The sequence below is a fragment of the Delphinapterus leucas genome, chromosome 18 (assembly GCF_059928025.1).
Source record: "Delphinapterus leucas isolate spDelLeu-1000000601 "Yukka" chromosome 18, BTC_Dleu_Yukka2, whole genome shotgun sequence".
NCBI classification, from domain to species: Eukaryota; Metazoa; Chordata; class Mammalia; order Artiodactyla; family Monodontidae; genus Delphinapterus; species Delphinapterus leucas.
The window spans coordinates 77,831,538-77,844,828 of record NC_143146.1 but is presented as its reverse complement, the minus strand read 5'-3'; the positions used below and the strand labels follow the sequence as shown (position 1 = coordinate 77,844,828).

At 44.0% G+C, this 13,291-nt stretch overlaps 2 protein-coding genes across 4 annotated transcripts in view; one reads left to right on the top strand and one right to left on the bottom strand.

Annotated features, from left to right (window-relative positions):
- The first annotated feature begins 33 nt into the window (after positions 1-33).
- SAP18 (Sin3A associated protein 18) lies at positions 34-6,403 on the top strand. Its single transcript, XM_022574486.3, has 4 exons — positions 34-177; positions 308-417; positions 4,255-4,377; positions 4,635-6,403. The coding sequence occupies exons 1-4, from the start codon at positions 49-51 to the stop codon at positions 4,789-4,791; spliced, it is 519 nt and encodes a 172-aa protein (XP_022430194.1). The 5' UTR covers positions 34-48; the 3' UTR covers positions 4,792-6,403.
- Positions 39-13,291, bottom strand: part of SKA3 (spindle and kinetochore associated complex subunit 3) — a 33,234-nt gene continuing 19,981 nt past the window's right edge. For 2 of the 3 annotated variants that reach the window (XM_022574477.3, XM_022574479.3), the window contains exon 8: positions 39-12,535. In XM_022574477.3, the coding sequence (XP_022430185.1) occupies positions 12,383-12,535 (153 nt within the window). In that variant the 3' untranslated portion in view covers positions 39-12,382. The remainder of the gene's footprint in view (positions 12,536-13,291) is intronic. The other variant, XM_022574478.3, reaches the window with a different exon arrangement.

Here is a 13,291-nt window from a genome sequence, read left to right as displayed (position 1 = left end):
GGTCGTCTATAAATTCTCGAGCGTCTCCTCGCGAGAGCTTCGATTCTCATGCTCGCTGTTGAGGTCGGAGGTCAGGGCGAGCGTCTAGCGGGCCGCAGGAGGAAGATGGCGGTGGAGTCGCGCGTTACTCAGGAGGAGATTAAGAAGGAGCCCGAGAAGCCCATCGATAGGGAGAAGGTGCGGGTCTAGAGAGGTAGAGGGGGCCCCGGGGCGGAGGGGCGGCCGGGAGGGGGCGGCCGTGCGCGGGTGGAGGGGAAGGAAGGGGCCGCGCTCGCCGCCGCCTGACTCTCGCCTCTCCCGCCCCCAGACCTGCCCGCTGTTGCTGCGCGTCTTCACCACCAACAACGGCCGCCACCACCGCATGGACGAGTTCTCCCGCGGAAACGTGCCGTCTAGTGAGCTGCAGATCTACACCTGGTGAGTCAGGGCCTGGCGTCGGGGCGGGGGTCGCTGGGGGCCCGCCTGCCGCGTTTTCAGTTCCTCCAGCTTTCGGGGCCTCTGGGCGCAACTCGCGGGAAGTCGGGGTCTCAGCTGTTGGAGAAATGGGTATTTGCTTATCTTGTGGCGCTTTTACGTCTGAGGTTGAAACTTTTGGGTTGTAAAGAATTGAGCCAAGGTTGCTGTCACTGTCTTGGCTGCTTGGTACGAAAGTGACACGTAGGTCGTTCAGTGCGGTAGCCGCCCCTAAACTTGGTCGAGTTTGTGGTGCTAGAATAACATGGGGCGGGGGAGTGGTGCTGTTGGGTGATATTTGTCGTCCTCGTAGAGCGTCTGCACATAATACTAAGCCTTAGGTGTCGTAGCATGGAAAAAAACAGAACCGGGTGGTTTTTGTTGTGGTGCTTAATGGAGAAGTTTTTGATGTGTGTTTCCTGAAGACCTGCCCCTGAGCGTTTTCCACTCAAGCGTACCTTTCCTACCCCGCGTCTGACTAGGAGCATCACATACAGCAAGCTGTATGCAGCTCCTTGGTTGGACATTATCGTGGCTTTTTAGTAGCAGTAAAAGGTGTATAATTTTAAAAAATACGTCTAGTGTGGTAAAATATATATTTGCCATTTTAATTGTTTAAGGGTACAATTTGATGGCATTAAATATATTCACATTGTGCAACCATTACCACTATTTACAAAACTTTTAAATTCCCCCCAGCAGAAATTCTGTACCCAGTAAGCAGTAACAATGGGAATTCCTCCCTTACCCCAGTTCCTGGTAGACACTCCTCTATGTCTATATGAATTTGCCTATTCTAAGTACTTCATATAAGTGCTCTCATATTAGATTTGTTTTGTTGTGTCTGGTTTATTTCTCTTACGTTTGCAAGGTTCATGGTTTAGTATATAATAAAAAGTCATTCTTTCTTAGGGTTGAATAATAGTTCATTGGAAGGATGTGCTACATTTTGTCCACTTGTCTGTTGATGACTACTTCAGGGGTTGTTTCCATCTTTCAGCGAAATTTATGTAGTATGATTCTAGTTAAGTATTGTTCCAGGATAAAAGTTCAGGAAGGTTGATTTAACTTATAGGGAAGAACTGTTATCAATAGATTGATGAACACCTCTGTTCAGATGTTAGAAGTCTATATTTCCTCCAACAAATTAAGAGTTCCTATTTGCCAGGTGCTTTGCTTAGACCCAGAGGGTATAAAGAGGGTACTGCCCCTCTCTAGAGTAAACACAATCTCAGAGAGAAAGCAGATGAAATAAATGCTAATTAAGACTTTAGGGTGGAGATGGCAGGGTGAGATTGTTCCACAGACTCTCTACTCTCAATCAAGAAAGAAATTACAAAAATCTCCTGTCCTAAACTGTCCTGTCCATAAACTGCAACCAAACTAGGAAAGACAACCTTATGTTATACCTCAAAATGGTGGCTAAAGAAAGACAGGATGGTTGGTGAGGGGTAGCACAGAGCCCTGCTGCCACTCCCAGAAGCAGTAATGAGGGAAGATTGGGAATTCTCAATTTGTAGAAGTAGACTGAGGGGCCAAAGTAGGAGGCCTTAAGACAAATCAAGGAAAAAGGAGTGAGGTCCACAGGAGCCCAGCAGAAGCTAGTTGAGTTTGCTGATGTCCAAGGCACTGTGTGGAGCTGTGGGAATACCCACACAGGAGTGATACATCCTGTGCTTGGGTGACCACTACACAGGTTATGGGAAGAGAATTATGTAGATCACTGTAACGGTTCAATCAGAAACACAGACCAGTAGGAGATGTAAAGAGATTTACAGCAAAGAATTGGTCCACACAATTGTGGGGACTGCTTAGGTACCTAAGTCCCTAGTCTGGTGCATAACCTGTGGTGCAGGTTATGATGAAGGGCGGGCTGGGACGCCGCAGCTTAAGCTGCTGAATTTCTTCAGGGAAGTCAGGAGCTCTGCTCTGAAGGCCTTTTCAACTGATTGCATGAGGCCCACTCGTTGATTAAAAGGGTTGACTCAGATTATCTAGGATAATCTGCCTTAAAGTCAACTGATTATAGACTTTAATCCCATCTAAAGAACACCTTACACAACACCTCCCTTAGTGTTTGAATAACTAGGGGCTGTAGCTTCTCGAAATTGACACATAAAACTGACCCTCACAGTCACCTAGCAAAGGCTTCAACCCCGAGAGAGCTCTTGCATTTGTCGCTTGTGTACTCACCTTTTAGACTGCTAATCAGAAAGCAACACTTGGCACTGCAACTGTTGGTTTGGGGAGAGTCCTCAGCAGGTGGGAAGCTTGTGGAGGACTCCCACTGTTCAGGACTGACAAAAGGTGTGAAACGAATTCCCCACGTTCATTATGAGCAAGATGACAGTATGTGGGAAATGTTGTTGGAAAGGAAGAAAGAGTCCTTTCTGGTACATAAGTATACACTGTACATACCAGGGAATAATTGACACAGAATAAACATCATTAGAATGTCAGGTTAAAAAAAAAAGTTGAGATGAGTTGGAAGCAACATACAGAGATTTGAATAATGAGAGGTTGAAATAAAGCTGTGATGGTGGAGATGGAGAAAAAAATAGATTTGATCTGTCTTTTGGCTGTGCCACGTGGCATGTGGGATCTTAGGTTCCCGACCAGGGATTGACCCTGCACCTACAGCAGTGGAAGCGTGGAGTATTAACCACTGGACCGCCAGGGAAGTCCAGTTTGATCTATCTTTAGGAGGTAAAAACAACAAGATAGAGATGGGAAGAACTGAACAATGCTTAGGTTTGTGACCTGGGCATCTAAGTGGGTGACGGTATTTTGAGGGTAATATGAGAGGAAGGGCATGTTTTGCGGGGGACACTGTTGAGTTCTGTTACGGGCATATTGAGGATTCAGCAGCAGTAGAGAACAGAAGTCGATGTGGTCATCGTGGATGTTTTTGTTCTCACTGCAGTTGAAGCCATGGTTCTACTTGAGGATAATGTGGTAGAGATGGTATAAATAGGGTGCAGAGTTAAAGCTAGATGATGCCTTGGGTGTTTGATTCCCTGCTCGATGCTGTCCATTGGAATTGTCATCTTTACAGGTGCCTTGTGTCCAGGGTCATTGTATAGCACTCTGCAGGCCGTGTTGCTTCAAGTTCCAAGTCCTCTGTTTCATGTTCCCAGTTTTCAGGGAAGAAAATTCAGAAACTTAGACTGTTGCTTATAATACAAGATGCTTATATTTTAAAAGGTTTTTCCAGATTGTGCCATATTAGCTCAAGGGACTATATTAAATTCTGAGTTCAAATACAAGTTGGCAGGGCAAGAATATATATTGTGAAAGGAGCCTATGCTTAGTCTTGAAAATTCCATAGGTTTCATTGGCTTTAGGAGTCCATCTATTGTAAAACTCATCAGAACATTCAGTCTTAGAAAGGAGATGCTAAAATGTAGAAAAGTATGTCTTTGAAATAATGAAAAACAATTATTTTAAGAATTTGGATTAATTTGGACTAGTTATCCTTAAGTGGGTAAATCACTAGGCCAGCGAGATGTTACATAGCAACAAAAGGTAGCATATGTAATTCTGAAGTCCCTTTTAGCATATTACCAGTCTGACCTTAATTCATGAAAATTTCAAACACTGAGGCTGGTAAGGGGAATATTTGGGGGCAAATAGTATTAGTAGGTGCTTTAAAATTAACTCAGTTGTAAGACCCTGACAGTTTCTAAGGTAAAGTTGCAATTGAGACACATGTAATTAACTCACTGTGTGTCAGTGTCCTTGGTTACATCATTGCTGATTAATCAAATGTAATGTCTTTTTTTCTAAAAAAAAACAATTCAGGATGGATGCAACCTTGAAAGAACTGACTAGTTTAGTAAAAGAAGTCTACCCAGAAGCCAGAAAGAAGGGCACACACTTCAATTTTGCAATTGTTTTTACAGATCTTAAAAGGCCTGGCTATCGGTAGGTAACTTTTCATTCTTAATTCCTATAATCTCTTTGATTTCAGTATGTTCTGATAGGGATAACCCCTTCAATGAATCTCTTTAGTGGAGGGGGAACTACAGATTTATACATCTTAATATCTGGTTTAGATTAATACAGTACTTACATTTTAACTGTGCTGTAAGATAATGGAGCAAGTCCGGCCCCACGGTCACTTTGTAGCACACACTGGCATTGACCAGCCACCCTTTAACAGTTGGTCTCCTTCCCTGCAGAGTAAAGGAGATTGGCAGCACCATGTCTGGGAGAAAGGGGACTGACGACTCCATGACGCTGCAGTCGCAGAAGTTCCAAATCGGAGACTATCTGGACATAGCAATCACTCCTCCAAATCGGGCACCACCTCCTTCAGGGCGCATGAGGCCATACTGAATTTTATTTACTGTTTCTTGAATTTATTTTCCATTCAGTTATGTAAAATAAACTTTCGCTTTTTCCTCCTCCCCTTATTGCCATTAAGCCTTTAAACTCTAAACAAATTGTAATGCATCTATTTAGGAGTTAGATTTGGCTTTGCTGTGGTATGAATATTAATAGAAAGTCCATGTTTCACGTTCTTCTGTAAAATATGAAAAGTGCTCTTAGCATTGTATGTAAAACTGTATTATGTTGCAGTCACTTGGAGTGTGAAAGTTAATGGGGCATGGGTTCAGGGTTTAATTTAGTATTGGGGGTTTATACTAAGTAGTGGAGTTGGTATGTTTAAGCCCAAATGGGGCAGAACAGGAAAGCCATGAGATTGTATTAAATAGAGCAGGAGTTTGTCGCCCAGAAGGTTGTATGGAGTTGGGAAGAAGACCTTTGGGAAGGTGAGAGGGGCAGCTGAGGCGTTTTGGAACAGTCTGAGCTGAGGCAAGTTGAAGAAGCTGTCTGTTTGAAGGGAGCGGCCTGCGTGAATCAAGGTGTGATGACAAGTTAGAGAAAAGGAGAAAGGGTGCCACAGTGATACCTTTTTATATTTTAAAAATGGTGAGAATGGGGCATTCTGAGGGCAGGAAGTAGTATAGAGGAACAAGGATTAGAACTTAGGGTAAGGATGGAAAGGTTTACCTTGAAGATCTGAAAATGCAGGGAGGAATGAAAGAAGAATCTTAAGATCAAGGGAGAAGGTCAGGGATGAGGTCAAGTTAAGTAGGGGATGTTCACACACCCTGTTCAGTGCTGGGGCTGACTCATTTCTGATTTGAGAGGCAGTATGCACAGTGGTTATAACCAGTTGGGCTGAACATTTAAATCCTGGTTACACTAATAGCAACTTTGGACAAGTTACTTGAACCTGTTTTTTTTGTTTGTTTAAAATTTGTAAAATGGAGGTAACAGCCCACAGGATTGTGAAGACTAATTAAATGTTTGCAGAGGGCTTAGAATAGTGTTTGACATGTAAGAAACAAAGTTAACTATAAAGTAGAGTTCAGTCAGAACGGGTGCCATCTCTTCCACAGCACTGTTACAGTCTCATTTTGAAGTTTATAAACAGTGTGCAGTATGTGATAAGGCCAATTACCTTTAGTCTACTGCAGTGGAAAATTTTGAAAATGTGTATTCCAGAATTTGAAAAAATGTACTAGCAAAGTAAAATTGCAGTAATTTGATCTTGTACCTACAAAAGCAGCCTTTTAAATCTAATGACTGTAGGATTGGGGTCCCCGGTGCAGTCAACAGGTGACAGATGCAAGCCTGCAACCCAGATCTAGGGCCTCTTCTCCACTGAAGTTTGCACAGGCCCTTCGATTCTTTATTCATTCACACTAGATAGGCTTGAGCTCCTTAAGTCACACAATTAGCTTAAACCTAATTATTTGGAGAAGAGGAGCCATGATTACCTTCCTGTTTGTGGAGAAGATACGTACTGTGCAGATCAAGAAGGCAGGAACTCATTAAAGGACTTTGAAAGCCAACTTTTCATAACGGTGTGAACTCCTACAATGGGGGCTTCGCCTGTAATTTCAGGCGAGTTGAAAATAAAGCAGTTTATTTGCTTGGTTCCAACGTGGATTTTTTTTTTTTAGGTAAAATTGGTACCTAACAATATATTAGTCTCAGGTATACAGAATAATTCATTATTTGTATGCACTACAAACTGATCACCACCACAAGTCTATAGTTACCATCTGTCACCATACAGTTGACCCCCTTTACCCTTTTGCCCACCCCTGCCCCCCTCACCATTGATAACCAACAATCTGTTCTATCTATGAGTTTGGTTTTGTCTTGTTGGTTGGTTGGTTTTGTGTTTTGGATTCTACATCTAAGTGAGGTCATGTGGTACTTGATATCTTTCTCTAATTCCACTCAGCATAATGCCCTCTAGGTCCAAGTTGTTGCTAATGGCAAGATTTCCTTCTTTTTTTATGGCTGAGTAATATTTCATTGCATGTATGTATGTGTCTGTATGTATCTCACAACTTTATCCATTCATCCACCCACAGACCCTTAAGGTTGTTTCCAAACCACGGCTATTATAAATAATTCCTTAGTAAACATGGGGGTGCAGAGAGCTTTTCTCCACACCCTTGCCAACACTTATCTCGTCTTTTTGACAGGTGTCAGGTGTTATTTTTGTGGTTTTGATTGATTTGCATTTCCCTGATGATTAGTGATGTTGAGCACCTTTCCATGTGTCTGTTGGCCACCTCTGTGTCCCAACATGGAATTCTTCCATCAGAAGTACAGTTAAAGAATACCTAGTGAATTTATCATTGAATATAATGCTAAGAATGAAAAGACTTGTACTTGGTCCTTATTCACCTCTCGCTGTGACAGTACGGCTTTGAGTGAGCAGCTGAGCTGTTTCACAGTCACCGTGACGGCACGTGCTCAACCTTCAGTGTCCTGACTGCCTCACAGGCTCTTTTAGTGTTTTCCCTTCGGAGGTTGGTATCTTCAGTTTTCTCACAGCATACAGGAGCTTGGCATTTTCAGCTACTTACCGGATCCTCGGTAGGGAGTCGATGTTAAGTTTATACTTAAATTTTCATTACCATCGTGGGCACTGGCTCAGGGGATGTTTCAGATATCAACTCTGTGTGTGTGTGTGCATGTAGGGGCAGCTGTGAAGGGGAAAGAAAGCTGTTAAACTGTTAGGCAAACTCTTGTTACTCTTACGTAGAGCAGAACTCAGCCTACCTGTTTCTATTCTATCAATCACAAACTCCAAACTTAGCTGTTGTGAAATGGAGCAGCTTATAACTTGAGTGATGAGCTGTGCTGAGGAGCTCGGGTGGTGCCTGACCTCATGTAACCTTCAGCACTGAGGTGCAGGCAGTGGCTACCATTTTCACTTCAGCCGAAGTGGAGGCCTGCTTTAAGTAACAGCTCACAAGTGGGCTGGGAACCTCTAGGTAGACAACAATAGATGACTTGAAACATACATTTCCAAAAATAGTGTTATGTTGTCCTCAGCTCGCTGCCAGCTGGCTTCTACCCGCTGCGCTGGTACTGCTCTTGTGTGAAGCTGTCTGCATTACAGACTTCTGCCAGGGGACCGTCATCCAGAGTATGTGGGCATGCTTCAGTTTTGGTGCAAACCAAAACACCTGTCTTTTAAGGAAATGATATGGTCATGGTTTCCAGGTTGAGTGTCAGAGCAGCCAGGTGAGGTCTGAGTGTTCTGGTGTGTATTATTGCTTAGATATAGGTTGTTCTTACAAATTGCTAGTTTCTTGGAACCTGTAATGGAACAAGCTTGAAGGAGGCATATTTATTCTGTTAGGATTAATCATGAACTAGGCAACTCTTCTATGAAGACAGTCATTGATCTCCCCCCGCCCCGGTAATCCCTAGGAGGAATAAGCTGAAACCTAAAAAGCAATTTTAATAGTAAATACTAAAACCATTTTGATAAGCAGAACCCATCAGCCTGGGAGCGTCGTGAGGAGTTTGCTCTGTAAACGTGTTCTAATCACACACCCACCTCAGAACAGTTGAGAAGAGCCAAGTGAAAGGGCTTAGACGAGGGCCTGGGAGAGGGAGTGTTCGATAAGCAGCTGTTCTAAAAACAAAGGAGAAAATAGGCATATGTAGCCCCCCCACTTCATGCCTTCAGCTGTCAGAATTTCCTGCTCCTACCCACGCTCCCGGGCCAGCCCAGCTGCAGCCAACAACTCCTCAGAAAGTGTCCAGGAGAGGATGAAATTAAGGCAGTTTAAACTATGAATGAGGTGAACCACCTGAGGCATTTCCAAAATCGGCATACATTATTGGAAACTGTCAGAATCTGTAGTAGTACTAGCTCCTTCCACACTTCCAGGGAATAAAATATGGGATGAATGCCGTGGGCCTGGGGGTGCAGACAAACCTGACACACAGACCCTTAGAAAGCCGCAGTCTGGTAACAAAAGGTGTAAATGCCAACGACCAAAGGCGGATTAGAAGGTGTCATGAGAAAGGCAAGTTGCTGCTGAGGATGGCATGTGACCTTGTTCAGCGCCCACAGGGGTTGGATTTAGGCTCCCGGTAGATAAAGGGTGTGGCGTGAGCTGAAACGGCAGGAACACCGGAGCACTCACCAGGAGTTTGGCCAGAGATGAGGCTGAAGAGGACCGTAAGATGCTTCTGCCGTCAGGGGACAAGCGGGGGCGTGGTGGAGGATGGGGGGAGGGAACACAGCCCAGAGGCGGTCAGCAAGGTCTGGGCTGGGAAATGGGACGTGGAAAGAGAAGTCCATCATTAAAGCCTCAATTTCCTCATCTGAAAAGTTGAAATGCTAGCACCTGTTTGCTAAGAGTTACTTTTTAAGAATTAAATGGGTTAATGAATGTACTTAGAACCATGCCTAGCATAGTAAGACCTCAGTAAGTGTTTGATGTTATCACTAACCAGTAAATATTTTAAGTTGGCAGCCACCAGTGTAATAATGAACAAGGCAAGCAAATGAGGTCCTTGACCACATTGACCTTATGGTCCAGTGGGGCAATGAACATTAAATAAATGTACACTCAAATATTCTGTTACAGATTCTACCAAGTACTATAAAGGATGAGAATAGGGTGCCGACTGGGAAAATCGGTAAAATCTTTGATAAAATGACATTTAATCTGAGACCTGAAGCAGATGGGGCAGGACTGTTAAGAGCTTCACAAAACAAGAAAACAAGGAGTTTATGAATCATTTACCTGAAAAATTGGGGTTAGAGTTGGCCTCCAAGCTCTCCCACGTCTCCTGCTGGAACTTCTGTGGCAGCTCCACCTTCAGCCTCTCCCTTCGTGGCTCCGGGTGCACATCTCTGCACATCCAGAAGAACGTGCTGCTCTTCCTAGTAGTTCCCCAAAGTCCCACAATTGGCTCTCTTGGATATGACGTGGGTCACGTGCCCAATACCAACTGGTCAGGGACTGTGACCCTGCTTGGTTGGTCTTGGAACTGGGCTGAGCTCAGGGAAAATCGGAGTGTTTTCCTTTAAGGGGGTAGGAGTGGTGGGCAGACAAAAACGTCAAGTATCTACAGCATAAGGATGTGAGGGATAGTCAGCTGAGCAGAGTGGGTGGGAGAAGCCATTTGGGCAGAGAGAGCACGTGTGAAGCCCGGGGCCTGTGAAGCCCGGGGCCTATGAAGCCCAGGACAGGAAGGAAGGGAAGGAGAGGAAAGGCCGGCTGCCAGCTGGAGCCCAGGTTTTGAGACAAGAGGGAGGGGCAACTGAGGGTCGAGTCACAGGGGGGTGGTCCTGGAGGCCATGTTGGGACCCTGGATTCATCTTGAGAGCAGTGGGAGGACACTGAAGGGTAACATTTGAAGTTTGATAAGCCGGAAGCATCCTAGTTCTAGGGAACAGAAACTAAGATCACAGGAGGGGAGTGGTAAGGGCCAGGGAAAGAGAAATTCTGGTCAAACTGAATTGAGGGGCCATCACAAGACAGGTGGAGACACCCAGCAGGCCATCGGAAATGATTAATGGAACGTTCTTTATTTCCCATCTTCCAAAACCTGGTTTCACTCACACCCCCTCTGGCTGCAGCACCATTTCTTCTCTCCCTTCTTGAACAAAACTCATGAAAAGAGCCGTCTCAGTCCGTGATCTCTACTTCCTCACCTCCGACCTTTCCAGTCCACCCCAGAAGTCCGTCCTGAGCGCTCTGTCAGAATTAGTCAGTGCTGTCAGCAACAGCAATTTTGCCAAGTCCAGTGGTAATTCTGTCTTGTCTTGGATTCTCAGCAATATTGATAGAATCGATCACTTGGCTTGAAGTATTTCCTTCCTACTTCACCAGCTTCTTCATCTCCTTTGCTAGATTTTTCTGCCTCTTTCCATCTTCTAAAATGGAACTCCAAGACTCAGCCCTGCATGCACTTTGAATATACTCCCTCCCTCAAGCAATCTGTCCACTCTGTGGACTTAGGTACACAGAGCCATGGTAAATAGTGTATAAAAGGCTGATATAATTTGGGAGTCACCATCGTATATACAAGGCTGACCAGAGCTTACCTGGAAAAATAAAACTAAATATCTTGAATTTTACATTGTATCAATATTTAGCAAAAATTATTACACAGTAGTTCCTAGAATAAAGAATAAATTGTTTTAGTGGCAATTTTCTGACAAAACGAAGATTCACAATGTGACAGGTCTTCACATTTGACTTTCAAGGCCCAACCATAAAAGAGGATAATCTTTGCTGCATCAACTTTACTTAGACCGGAAGGATCTTGGGCTCCATGGACAGGGCAGCCTGGAGCTCTCAGACAGCTCTAGAGGCACAGCGGACAGTCCAGAGATGAGCACCTGGCCAGGAGTCCTGGGACCCTCCACAGAGTGTGAGGCTCAGGCTCTGTTGGGCTGCCGAGCTGGAGGGGGACCTGGAGAGGTTGCAGCCATGCTGGTAAGAGGTGATTTGAAAGGATGAAACTGACAAGTAAAAATAAAACATGCGTCCTGACTGCAGGCAAGTGTCTAATTTCCAAATGTCCGAGACACCTACTTCAGTATAGTTGCCTAGGCCTGTAAATTCCTCTCTTCCTAAATTAATTTAAGCTGTCATTTGTAAACAACAGTGCCTTAAAAGAGCACTGTTGAAATAAAAGGTGTAAAAGATTTGGGATAGTCATGAGAGGAGACAGAAGAGCAGAGCTAGACCCAAGGAAGAAGCCCAGGTCTAGCAACAACTGTCTAGCCCAAGAAGACTGAAAGTGGCCTTATCTGAGTAGCAAACAGTAACGTTTAAATTTCAAAAATTATTTACCCTGCTTCCTAATATTACTTAAACCATACTCTTCCATCAGGCAGGGTAAATTTGAAATCAGTGAAATAGTAATGATCTTTCCAAACTGAGTAACTGAACTACATGTCAACAAGACTGAGGTTAGACTAAATCAAACTTAATAAAAAGCATTTTATGACATCAGTGTCCGTGCTCATCTTTAATATGAGTTGGATTTTCAAAAGGGGAAAGATGTCGGGGAATGTGAAAAACAAAGTAAGAGCAGGTTTGCTTTCATCTTTCAGTTTCTATAATGGAAGGATGGATCCACTACAATTTCTGTAGAAAGATACAAACAGAAAATATCAATTAGGTATAACCAATAGCCTTCAACGAAACAAATGACACGACACCGATGCCATCTATTTTTACACTTATAATATGGTTGGGAGTAGATTCCCAGTGATATTGTAAAACATGGTAGTGTGGGAGCCTGAGATGCAGGGATCACGAATTCTGGACCAAAAGAGAGATGGGGGGGGCTTCCCTGGTGGCGCAGTGGTTGAGAGTCCGCCTGCCCATGCAGGGGACACGGGTTCGTGCCCTGGTCCGTGAAGATCCCACATGCCGCGGAGCGGCTGGGCCCGTGAGCCATGGCCACTGAGCCTGCGTGTCCGGAGCCTGTGCTCCGCAACGGGAGAGGCCACGACAGTGAGAGGTCCACATACCGCAAAAAAAAAAAAGAGAGATGGGCTGTTACCTAGCTGGCAGATGTCAGTTACAAGTGTTTATTACCATTCCAGTGTTCTCAGGTAACAAATCTAGTCCCTTTAGGATGGGAACATACTCACTTTCACCAGTTTTTCTCTGTTGCCAGCGTCTCGGATGTCCTGTCCTTCACACCGAGGAAGGAACACTTTGCTGGGTGGCACTTCTCTAACTGCTACCGGAGTAGCTAGGTTTGAGTTGTATTTTGATAAAATCTAAAAGAAAGCAAACTGCTTTCACCAAGTCATATGAACAACATAAATTTGGAAGCTGTTATAAAACATTCAAGAAAAACCAAGGAAAATTTGAAGATCTGGGTTATTTAAAACAGTCAGAATATTTAGCAGCACAGACATTCAGCAGCACAGAGATGGAGATATTAGAAGTTTAACTTGGGTGTAGCGGGGATTTCTAAAGCTCCTAAATGTACTGCTGGGTTAACGGAAGCAAGCAGCAGTGCATCCCTGTGAGCAAATCAGGCCTTTACAAAGACGTTAGGGAAATCTATATAGGAAAGAGGTGAAATAAATGCTCAAAAGAAAGATCATTAGCTATAAAGATTATAAAAACAGGAATCTGAAATATCAACTATGATTTTTTCACAAAGAAGTAATACATTAAATGCAAGTTTTCCCTCCTTTAACACAGAAGTGAAGAGAGAAGGATCACCATGGCAAACTGGAAACTGTATATAATGCCTGTAGACAGAAGCTGCTCCTTCCGCAGTTTATTATAGTGCCAGGAAAGCACAAAAGATAGAGAAGGAAGGATAGCAAATACTTTACTGCTATCTTAGGATGAGTCCCTTCCAATGGCATTTGGGTATTTCCCCAAGTAGCTTTATCCTTCTCCATAAGCTAGGAAGGTCTCCAGAATGGTTATTAAGAATTCCATTTGCTTAAGCAATAACTCCCCAACACCGTAACTTTTATCAAGATGGGATGCTCAAAGAATCAGGCTTGTGGTTATTT